This window comes from Euprymna scolopes, chromosome 1 (genome assembly GCF_053919585.1).
Source record: "Euprymna scolopes isolate OS-2025 chromosome 1, ASM5391958v1, whole genome shotgun sequence".
Classification (NCBI taxonomy): Eukaryota; Metazoa; Mollusca; class Cephalopoda; order Sepiida; family Sepiolidae; genus Euprymna; species Euprymna scolopes.
Window position 1 is genome coordinate 110,305,570 of NC_136482.1, and position 12,205 is coordinate 110,317,774.

Consider the following 12,205-nt stretch of genomic DNA (forward strand, 5'->3'; position numbering starts at 1 on the left):
CTTTATCCGTTGCATCATATTCCCATGTGGACCATTCTAGAATGAATTTTGAGAGTTTTAAACTTAATCTTCTTGTAGATGTGTAACATTGTTGTGTATATATATATATATATATATATTAAATGATGAAAATATATATGGCAATTAAGCTACACGGAATATTCAGAGTTTCATGCACTACAGGCAATACTGATTAAGAATCAACTAAAAATTACTTGCTCAAAACTTCTATCTGGTTAAGGCTAACGGAATATTCTGTGTAGCTTAATTGCCGTATATATTTTTGTAACTTGCTACCTTTCTCTACTTATGTATTGAGCACTGTTGAAGTAAATCTGTCATTTATGTGTAACTTTATTTCTCAATATTGATTGCAGTAAAATAAAACTGTGTTGTCATGAATTTGAACAGTGTATTTTGAGAATGAAGAATTTCATAGACTCAACAAGTTCTTCAACTTCCACTGGGAAAGTAGAGATCAGGAAACATACTCACCTCTCAGGAATGTCAATTTTTAATTTGAAAACTCCACCCTCATAAGGAGATTCGGATCTTCCAGCAATCTCTGAAAAAGGATGTAAAGTAAATTGAACAGAATTTGTCAGATGTGCGACATCAATTGGAAGATGGCTTTCGTGGCTCAATTGTAAAATAGGGACACTTGTCATATCTCATCGATTTCATTTCATTTGCATCCAAAATTTTTGATAACATTGATTGGTCTTAAATTGCATTTTTGGTCCTGAAAGAAATATATTTTGCTTTTTGATGTATATAAAAATTTTTTTCTTCAAAAAAAATTGTTTAAAAGAGAGGAGTTCGTCCTTTCCCAACTCTGGACTGACCAGACAATAATCACATTTATTCCTGCTTAAACAAGAAAAAGAGTTAATGTGGTGCACAGCTTGCCATGTGCCTATTTACTTCATGAGGGCAGAGTTAGATAAAAGGTTGATTTTTAATGTGGGGAAGATTCAACTCACCAGAAACAATAGAGAATGATACGATGGATGTGTAATGCAAATCTTAAACAGGCTTGAAGAAGAAGATGAAATCTGGTTAGTATAGGAAGATGTGTGCAGAACAGGAGACTGTTTGGTCGTACTGAAAGAATGGATGGCAGTGCTTAGGTTATTAAATGTAGAACAATTAAGGTAACAAGGTTAGTTGAGAAAGGAAGGCTACGGAAAACATGGGAGAAAGTTATAAGGAGAGATTTGAAAGAAACAGATAAAGGCTTGGTTAGAAATAGGTTAGTTTTGAAGTCAATTTCTAAAAGCCGTCCAACACATGCCAGCATGTAAAAAAGATGTTAAACAGATTATAATGATGCAGTAACTTCTTTAGTTTGCTTTTAAATTCTTTAAATTCCGTTTCATATAAAATATATATAATAAAACATATCTTAAAAGTGCAAGTAAAAACAATTATAATCACACTCGAATAAAATATTGAATTAAAGTTTGCTTCTGAACAATTTTTTTTTTAATTAGAATTTTATTTCAGAAGAAATAGAAATCAAGACCATCTTTGTAGACAATTTGGACAAAATGATGGAAATGGAAGAGATTGAATTGTTTAGCACAAATTCATACGAAGACGTCCACAAGTTCAAATATGCTATGCTTGGTAACGGACATGCAACAGCAGTTACGTGACTACCCAACTTTCTTTCCTGCAATGATTTCTTATCAAACCATCTTTGAAAAGATTATTACTTCTGCCCCGGCCTCAACAAACACTTAGTACTTAACTACATTGTGCATAAAATCACACACACCACACAAATATTTGACCTATCCTTCTCATATATCACGCTGGCCTACAAAGGATTTTCTCTTGCAGCATGTTCAAATTCAGTTGCAGCTTCTATATATTATTCGCAGAAGTCAATATTAGTGGTTTATCTCTTTTCATTCTTGCAACAAATCTTTTTTTTCTCACAGTGTTAACAGTGTCAAGAGCTCAGTGACACCATCTGGTTGCAAAGATGATATTAGCCATAGTCATCATTATTCTACTTGGGCTCTTGTGATGTTGATAGTCAGTAGTTGTCTTTCATTGATGTGATATAGGTTCTTTCTCCTAAAATAGTAAATGACTCCATTTTTGGCTCTGGGTACTTTTTTTTTTTTTTTTTTTTTTTTTTTATTTTATACAGTATATTGTTTAGTTACATAAGTATTATATACATAAACATTAAACTTCTATTTACCTGCTTTCTGGAGAGGGGAGGTGGGGAATATCCAAACGATAGATTTTAATTTAAACTGACTTAAAACTAAAGAAAATAATTTTACTCACTTATCTGTTAGGTGTCACTTAAGACTTCTAGTATATGATATAATTTCCTGAACACGCCAGTATAACTTTTAATAGAAAAGTGTTTTTTCCAACTTAATCTATCTTCATGTGGAAAATTTTACTTCTAGGTTATTTTAACACACCTCACAATCAAATATTAATACATTCGGATAACAGCAGATGTATCATCATTATATGACTGCAATCGCTTTGATATCATTAACAATAGATAAATCCATTATATCTTCTCTATTCTGATTAATAAAAATATCTTGATCACTTTTTTCTTTAAGGAGTCACCCCTTATCAAGGCCCGGAGGCCACTTGAGGATAAGAGTTAATGAGTGTACAGTGGTCAAGAGGAACATGTCATAGTCATCGTTAGTAGTGGAAATTTAGTAAATTGGATTACTTAAGGGGATGGCTCATCAAGAATTTGTTCACATTGGACTTGAAGACAACCACATTTTAGTCAGTTGAAAAGCAGAAGAGAGTTCCACAGGCATGCAGTTCTAAAAAAGAAGCTTTGTTCATGGAATCTACATTTAGGTTTAGGTACAAATAAAGAGTAGGGGAAATTATTGATAGTGGCTTCAACTAGACGAGTGTTTTTCGTGAAAGTCAGGATGGGGGGACATAGACTAGAGTCCAGACGAGCATGAAAATAATGATAAAACAACAATATATGAAAACAGACTTTCCTGAAAATTCTTACTCTTTCAACTTTCATGGTCTTCTCTGGAATGAAAATTTAGTTCTTTGATACAACAGGGCTGCATGCAAAAAAAAAAAAAAAAAAAAAAAAAAAAAAGATCATGGTCTTTCTTTAATGCAAGGATACAAATCAATCAATATTTTTATTTTGCCTTTAAACTTGAATTTACTTTTTATATTAGTTCAAAGGCTTCATTGATCAACGGAATTTGTTTTTGGTGTTTCTATATTATAATTATAAAAAAAATATTCAACTTTGAGTATAACAAATGATATCTTCGTAATTGTCATGTTGCAAATAGTAACATATCCAAAAATTATGGAAAACAATAGGGTAGAAAAATAATTAATGAAAAATAGTTTTCGATAAAGTTTAGATGGGGAATAAAATTTGTCTGACATTTTGAATTATGTTTATTATGTGATGTAAGTAAGTAATTATCTCCTCTGTGAACTTGTTTCTCTTTTATTAAGCGTAAAAAGTGATTGCAATTTTTTTTCATTAATAAGTCCGAGAGTTTAAAACCTTACGAATCCGTGAAATATAATTGAATAATTCGACCCCCTGTCTTTCCAAGCTTATAACTACTCGAAAAATGTAATTCAAACCCTAATTGTATTTTCAATTAAAGGAGCAAGGACCAAGGTTTAATTTAAAAAAAAAAAAAAAAAAAAAAAAAACAATGTGATTAAAAAAAAAAGTTTTAAACTCTCGGATTTTACAGGTAAATTTCTAAAAAAAACACTACTTTTTCTTGTTTTAAATTTGAATATATTATTTATTGATCTTTTCTCTTCAATTTGTGATATATAAAACTTTGGTGAGTAAATTAATTATTTACTTTTTAATAGACATTTCAAAATGGGGGGGGGGCGTGAATTTAAAAAAAAAAAAACATTTGTCTAAAATATTATATTCGGTTTGTAGAGGACTAGGATATATAAATCCTAATCCCGTTACAAAAGAAAATAATGAAACGAATGGAATGAAGGAAACAAAAACTCAATTGCTGGATAAAATAAACGTGTCGTTTATTTTCTGTTGAAAAATGAATGTTTTAGGTATAACACATGTTCATGTCCGCGTTCAGGTGTCATCATCGTGTGTTGCAGGACTGGTGGTTTAGAAAGAAAAGGAAATGCGTTGTCATCTCACGTTCTAGTCACCATCGTTTGTTCGCGCGTGGAAAGAGACGTGAGTAATGTAGTGGAGCGAAAAATGGCCATTCGGCATGTAGAAAGAGAAAGAAAGAGAAGGTTCACATCATTTAAGCTGCACACCATGTTAGCAGTCAGCTACGCGGAGGTGTTCTCTGGCACAATTGGTAGATAGATAGAGAGAAAGAAAGTCAATCCAGGTTATGGAGATAGAAAGCATATAAAGTGTACGTACTGTTTGTTAGCTTTTTGCCCCACATATAGTAGCAGGTGGCGGGCGCACACGCCCCAAAAGGGCGAAATGGTTCGTCCACCACTCAGCTCGGAAGGCGAGTTGAAAAAAAGGAGGAAGCAGCTTATTGCTCTTGCTTTTATAGTTGTTTCCGGTGGTCTTTTGCACATGTGTGGATTTCCTTTGAAGGGGAAGTGACGTTGCCAATGTGTGCGTACGTGTGCGCATATGTGTGTACGTTAGCGTGCGTGTGTATACACGTGAATGTGAGTATGTATACGAACGTGAATACATGTACGTGTGTGTACGTATGCGCGTATGTATATGACAAGAAATAGTGGCTTGAAATGTGAACACATGTTTTTGTGTGGGACTAGAAAGGGTTCGCACAGGTTTATTGGAAAGAGCATAAAATTTCACATTGACCCTGAAAATATCGTAAACATTGAATCAATAGAAACATTTTGATAGATTTTTAGGTGCTAGTGCACTTACTGATCATCCGCGCTATTTTTTAAATCGTATTTCCAAGTTTAATTAAAGTTTTATGTTTTTTATTCAATTGTAAGGTTAAAGTATAGAATAGGTACTAGCAGTGTCAGAAATTTCGTGAAAACTATTGAATTCCACCCGCCATCTTTCGAAGCTTATAACTCCTTGAAAAATGTCATTCAAGCCCTAATTTTTTTTTTTTTTTTCAATTAAAGGAGCAAGGACCAAGGTTTCATTAAAAAAACACACACACACACACACAAAAAAACAAACAATGTGGGTTTTTTTTTTTTTAAAAAAAGGTTTTAAACTTCGGACTTAACAGGTAAATTTCTAAAAAAACACTACTTTTTTTGTTTTTAAATTTGAATATATTATTTATTGATCTTTTATCTTCAATTTGTGATATATAAAACTTTGGTACATAAATTAATTATTTACTTTTTAATAGACATTTCAAAATGGGGGGGGGCGTGAATTTAAAAAAAAAAAACGTTTGTCTAAAATATTATATTCGGTTTATTGGAAAGAGCTTAACATTTCACATTGACCCTGAAAATATCGTAAAAATAGAATCATACTGAACTCGTAACATTCAATTAATTTCATTACTATTTTTTAAAAAATATTTCTATTACTTTTTATACAACTTTAATAGTTTATTTTGGAAGTATAATCCATAAAGAAAATAAACAACCCACTTTTAAAAGAGAAATTACGAGTTTTTTATATTTTTTTCGCAGTTTCGTGTTATGGGTGTCAAAAATTCCCCAAAAATTCTGATACACCTACCACAGGCACAGGGCTTCTGAAGAAGAACCTGAAGTCCTACCTAACTAATATCTCTGGTGGGTGAACCAAGTGCAAAAGAGCTCCAGACAATTGCACTTAAGGGAACAACGAGGATACTAAAAAGAGTTATCGGTTGGTTTCAATAAAAAGCAGAGCATTGTTGGCAGCTGTGTGGCTGCTCCAATGTCCCCCATACCCAACGTTACAATCTGCAAAAGAAGAAAATTAAAAAACAATGAATAAATGTGAAAGTTTTACTGTAAAACTTTCACATTTATTCATTCTTTTTTAATTTTCTTTACAAGACATCCGGATTTGAATCATAACCAAAATTGTGCTAACCTGAAAGTAAAATTGTAAGAAATCCTTTTTGACTGAGGTAATTTTTATTTTTGCCCAAATCTAGAATGCCTATTTTTTTTTTTTTTTTTTTTTTTTTTCCTCAAACAATTTATTTAACAATTCTAACCTTCCAATCAAATGAGGGTTGTCTACCTGTGAAACTCTGGCTAACATGGGTGCTTGCTCCTTCACTATTAGCGCGAAATTTGAAATATGTAATTTCAAGAAAACCAATGGTATCTAATTGTCATTAGTAATCTAAAATATGCTTTTTAAAATAAGCACCCTTAGTTATGTCCCCTTTTTCTGCAATCTTATTTTTAAACAAAAATAAATAAAAAAATCGATCTGTCGCCTTTATTTGCATAAGTATCATAATTATATAGTTTTTAATAATTTTTGGATATGTTCATTACTGAGGTGTGAAAATTAAATAAACATTTACCTTTTTTTTTTAACTTGAAATTCAATATTTTTAGATAAAAAAAAAAAAAAACAAGTAAAATGGGATGGTGCACACACGCATTTTTGCTTAACGAACGCTCCCTGCAACGCGCTGCTGCGTTCAACATTATAGTCGGTGCCTATTTCGCAATAGGGCCTCATTCGTGTACGTCAGCGCAAATTTCCACTACTAACGATTACTGCGATATTGTCCCATTGCCTACTGTACACTCATTAACCTCGAGTGGCTTCCGGGCCTTGATAAGTGATGACTCTTTTGTAAAAAAAAAAAAAAAAAAAAAAAAAAAATGTAATGGGGAACTTACGAGCTTCGAGGTGATCGATGGATTTGGGCCAACACGCAATTCCGGGCAATGATGGATTATTTTGTAACATTTGAAGTTCACGTTTCATTCGCGCCAATCGTTGCATGATTTATCCACTCTTTTTAGCAAAAATGAAAGACGAGGAAAGACAGAATAATAGCAATAAATAAATAGTTCACACAGTAATTAAAACGTTTATCTAAATAAATTAGGAAGAAGAAAGCAAAAAGCCCGCGTTGACAAGTCAAGAATGACTGTTTTGTTTTGTTTATAACTTGTAAGTACTTCCGGTTTTATAATTCATTCGAAATTAAAATAATGGTTAAATTTTACTTTTTGCCCCATGATATTAATGATAAAATAAGAGATTTTATTCATTTATTTGTTCACTAAATTTATTTGGCGTAAGGGAAAAATGGGTGACCAAAACCGGTGTCGCGTATTCCGTTTCTCAGACCGGACTTCCTGTTTTTAGTTTTATTTCGCTAAAGCAGTCATGTTAAAGAGTTTCTTTTTTTTAGGTAAATTTTTACGATGTGCCCCAGCGTATTATAAACACCCCAATCTCCTCATGTTAAGAACAGCTTTCAGAATAAACACCCCCTAATCTTGAAAGCCGTTCTTAACATTGGGAGGGTGTTTATTCCGAAAGCCGTTCTTAACATGGGATGGTTGGGGGTGTTTATACTGCGCTGGAGCAGGTCGTAAAAAGTGCCCCTTTTTAGTTAAGCCAAAAGTATTATTGGCTTAAAAAATATTTCAATAAATAAATGTTCACAAATCGGATGCCAGCCTTCCCCCAAATAAAGTATTTTAGAATTGGTACTGGTCGCGGTAAGAGTTCCCTGCCGACCCGAACACCCTCAAAAAACAATGACTTCTCCCCGCGCAGCCGCAAAGGACATGTTTTAGTTGCCATAGTAACAACTTTTTATCGACATTGTTTTACTGTTTATGAATATTAAAATAAAATACATTACTACACATTAATAATATCTCACTTTTATCGACTTTTTTAAACTTTTTTTTACTCTTTTTAAATGACAACGTTAATGTTTATGAATATTGAAATAAAATACATTACTAAACATTTATTAATATCTTTCTTTTTTTTTTACTGTTTATGTGTCAATTTTATCGACTTTTTCTTTTCTTATATTGAAATATATATATGAAATATTGAAATTATTCTTATATTGAATATTGAAATAAAAGACATTACTACACATTTATTAATAATATCTTTTTTTTTTTTTTTTACTGTTTTACTGTTTGTGTCACTTTTATCGACTTTTTCTTTTCTGTTTTAAATGACTACGTTTTACACATTTATTAATAATATCTTTTTTTTTTACTGTTTTACTGTTTATGTCTCACTTTTATCGACTTTTTCTTTTTTAATCGCATTTTCTTAAAATGAATATTAAAATAATTTCCCAACTTTTTTTCATTTCTATGTGTTTTTAGTTTTGTGTGTTGAATGAAACTTTTTTTTTTTTTTTTTTCATTACAACAATAGTTATCGACCCCGGTTCTTTGGCTGACAAACGACATCTGTCGGCGGTTCTTGAAACTAAATTACACGCATTCGCTTCATGTTACTGACATGCAGAAGTGCCAATGGTGCCATAGGTGTTATTGTAAATTAACACTCTTAGCTAATTCCGTAAAATGAGATTCTACTTTTTTAGGCGAATTTGCACTCTCCCCATGTTAAGAATGGCTTTTTAAATAATAACGTTATTTCAGCACGAAAAAAACATTAAACTTTAAGCTTAGAAATACGATTTAAAATATAGCGCGGATCATAAGTGCACTAGCACCCATTTTCTTATTAATAAATGTTTAGTAATTATTTTTCTTTTAATATTCATAAACAGTAAAAACGTCGTTATTTAAAAAGAAAATGCTATTTAAAAAAGAAAATAACATTGATTAAACGTAAGTAAATTTATTATTCTATCACCATTTTGTGGTAAGTAAATTTCAAGAACCGCCGACAGATGTCGTTTGTCAGCCAAAGAACCGGGGTCGATAACTATTGTTGTAATAAAAAAAAAAAAAAAGTTTCATTCAACACACAAAACTAAAAACACATAGAAATGAAAAAAGTTGGGAAATTATTTTAATATTCAAGAAGATATTATTAATAAATGTGTAGTAATGTCTTTTATTTCAATATTCAATATAAGAATAATTTCAATATTTCATATATATAATATTTCAATATAAGAAAAGAAAAAGTCGATAAAATTGACACATAAACAGTAAAAAAAAAAAAAGAAAGATATTAATAAATGTTTAGTAATGTATTTTATTTCAATATTCATAAACATTAACGTTGTCATTTAAAAAGAGTAAAAAAAAAGTTTTAAAAAGTCGATAAAAGTGATTAAAAGTGAGATATTATTAATGTGTAGTAATGTATTTTATTTCAATATTCATAAACAGTAAAACAATGTCGATAAAAAGTTGTTACTATGGCAACCAAAACATGTCGTTTGCGGCTGCGCGGGGAGAAGTCATTGTTTTTTGAGGGTGTTCGGCAGGGATCTCTTACCGCGACCAGTACCTTAGAATTTTATGAAAAAGAATCTTTATAGAATTAAAATTTAATGCAAAATGGTCCCCCATTTCCGAGTCATTTTACCATTTTAGGAAGTTTTCGGCACTAGTTTCTCGCATCGCTCAGAATCTGCTTTTTTGTTTATTTAACTTCTGAAAGCAATTAATAAAACAGGATCTAAAGTAAACCATTGAAAAACATTTTATTTTTCCAAAAAACAAACAGATTTAAACCATTAAAATAATTGTATTCTATCCCCCTCACAAAAAAAAAACAATAAAACAAAAAAAATATTGTATTCTATTTTCTAAGTAATATTTTTATAATACTAAAACGGATTCAACCCATATAGGTACTTCCAATTTAATGGTGGAAACTAATAGGGGGAGATGGTTTTGAAGGTGGTCAGTAAAAATGGAACCGGTAAAAATGGTACCTGTAAAAATGTCAAAAGTGAATAAATAGGTAATAATAACACTTTGACAACGGAAAAGTAGAACCATTCGAGAAGTGTGGGATAAGCTTCCATTCTTCTTGCTTAAAATAGAGCTAAGCCCCCTTAGCTTTATTTAAGAAAAAAGTCGATTTTGATTAGGTTCAAATTCTGTAGAAGCACCGAAAAATAATTATAACGTTTTATTTAATAATTATTTTATCATCAATAATGACTTAAAAGTAAAAATAAAACAAATTACTGGTAGAAATCCAACCAATAAAAGTTACTGAGAGTGCTGACAAAATAACATTATTATTTATTTAGAAAACCATCCTTAATATGAAGAGGAAGGTTTTTTGCTAATTATTCTGTACTTTCAGCTAACAATTTGTAGTAACTGCTATGCCTGCAGGAACAAATCTCTGGCAGGAATATTTCATAGCGATCACCGCTTCAACGCCTATGCATATGAAGAACACGTAGGAGCATGACGTGATGCAACCACCACACACATAAAACAAAAGGAACTCTGTTACGCTCTCTAGCGTAGAAATACAGTGAATAGGTTCGAAAGTTCGAGAAGGCCTGTATATAAAGATTTGCTCACTAAAAATCAAATGAGTTTTCTCTTCAGTTTCTCAGGAACAGCACATGTTCAGGATAGCTACATCTGCGGAAGACATTAAAACCTCCATCTTGATATTATGCACAATGCACATGAACTTTAATACCCATCATGGAAAGTTACCACATTGAGCAAAAAGTTAAATCTTTCTTTGAACAATTTTATATTGAACAACTGTTCTTATGATATGAATACACACACACACATCCATGCATTCACTTATATGGATTTTTAGACTGTTTTTCTCAAAAAAAAATTAATTTTTAGCCCATCATAAAAAAATCAGTAATTTCAAACCTTGTGCGATACTCACAAAAACCTTCACTTCTCAAACCTTTCATTATTGAACCTTTCCACTAAGAAAAAACTCTTATGTCTGAACATTTTGTTTTAATATTTCTCACATGCGAACCAAATGTTCATTCTTTTATATAAATTTACGGCGATTTCACAAGTGGTGACCCTCACGTGAGTTTGGAATCTGATGAACACTCAGACAGAATACAGATCGCAATAACATCACTAATAAATTTATCATGCAACTTTGGCACTCCTCACAAACTACTCGCAGTTCTCATAAAATTTCTTTATGAGTTTTGTAAAAAAAAAAAAAAAAAAACAAAGAAAAAACTTGTGTCTCACTTCACTTAAAAAAAAAAAGAAAAACAAAGAAAAAACTTGTCTCACTTCACTTAAAAAAAAAAGAAAAACAAAGAAAAAACTTGTGTCTCACTTCACTTAAAAAAAAAAAGAAAAACAAAGAAAAAACTTGTGTCTCACTTCACTTAAAAAAAAAAAGAAAAACAAAGAAAAAACTTGTGTCTCACTTCACTTAAAAAAAAAAGTCATGTGTGGGATCAAAACAATGTTATAAAAAAAGAAACGACCAACGTCTGAAAAGAAAGAAAAAAACAAAACTAATTTTTCTTTTCCAGTCATCTAATACGACGTCAGTAAATCAGCGACGCACATCTAAAGACTTCCTTACAAACTAGTGACACTGGTTTCAATAAAGTAACAATTTATGTCAATAATCGCTCAAAAATCGGAAATTAAACCAAACATTGCTTCCCTACAGATTAGACTCTGACTATAGTGAATTGGCGACAAATGCACGAAACCTTGGTCCTCCCTATAAACTGGCAACCTTGATTCCAGCAAAAATAGCACCACACATACGGTCCTCCTATGGATTAGTGGTCTTGTAGCCAGCATGTTGGACAATTCGCCCACCAAAGGGATTTTACCTACATCATTGCTAGCGATGATTATTAATGCCTGTTTAACACCGACACTCCCATGAAACTTGCGATACAATAAAAACATATTGAAGATATTGTCATTTTCAGCACACGCAGAATTTAATAACGCCCACTCCCTAGGTCAACCATGCACAACACCTTCAGAACAAGCTCCTTACAAGCACATCAGATTCTTAAGTAATCCCGGTACATATTCACGCATGCATATTGATGCCAAACCAGCCATCAATAACATCAGTACAGACCCACTTGTACTTGGCAGTGCAGACTCATTTGCACCTCTCGCTTTTAACAATTGTGCAGATCCACTTGTACTTAAACCAGAGCAATGATGAGGAATTATTATCTATGAAATTCTGCATATCTATCACTCCGCTCCTCAGTATATTTCAAACAGACACGAACGTCCATAATACACATCGCAACCAGATGTCTCATTTCCTTCAAAATTACACCATTTATCTCATCAGGCAACCGTGCAACACAAAAGTTGATGATATCACTTCTGTTTT

General features: G+C 31.7%; 1 protein-coding gene across 2 annotated transcripts in view; it reads right to left on the reverse strand.

The window, feature by feature from the left end:
* The window catches only part of LOC145263680 (ubiquitin-conjugating enzyme E2 T-like), a 42,844-nt gene extending 35,604 nt beyond the window's left edge, over positions 1 to 7,240 (reverse strand). For both annotated transcript variants that reach the window (XM_080120697.1, XM_080120609.1), the window contains exons 1-2: positions 6,805 to 7,240; positions 496 to 565 (exon numbers count right to left, since the gene is read on the reverse strand). In XM_080120697.1, coding sequence (XP_079976823.1) covers positions 496 to 565; positions 6,805 to 6,910 — 176 coding nt within the window. In that variant the 5' untranslated portion in view covers positions 6,911 to 7,240. The remainder of the gene's footprint in view (positions 1 to 495; positions 566 to 6,804) is intronic.
* Between the last annotated feature and the right edge of the window lie 4,965 nt (positions 7,241 to 12,205).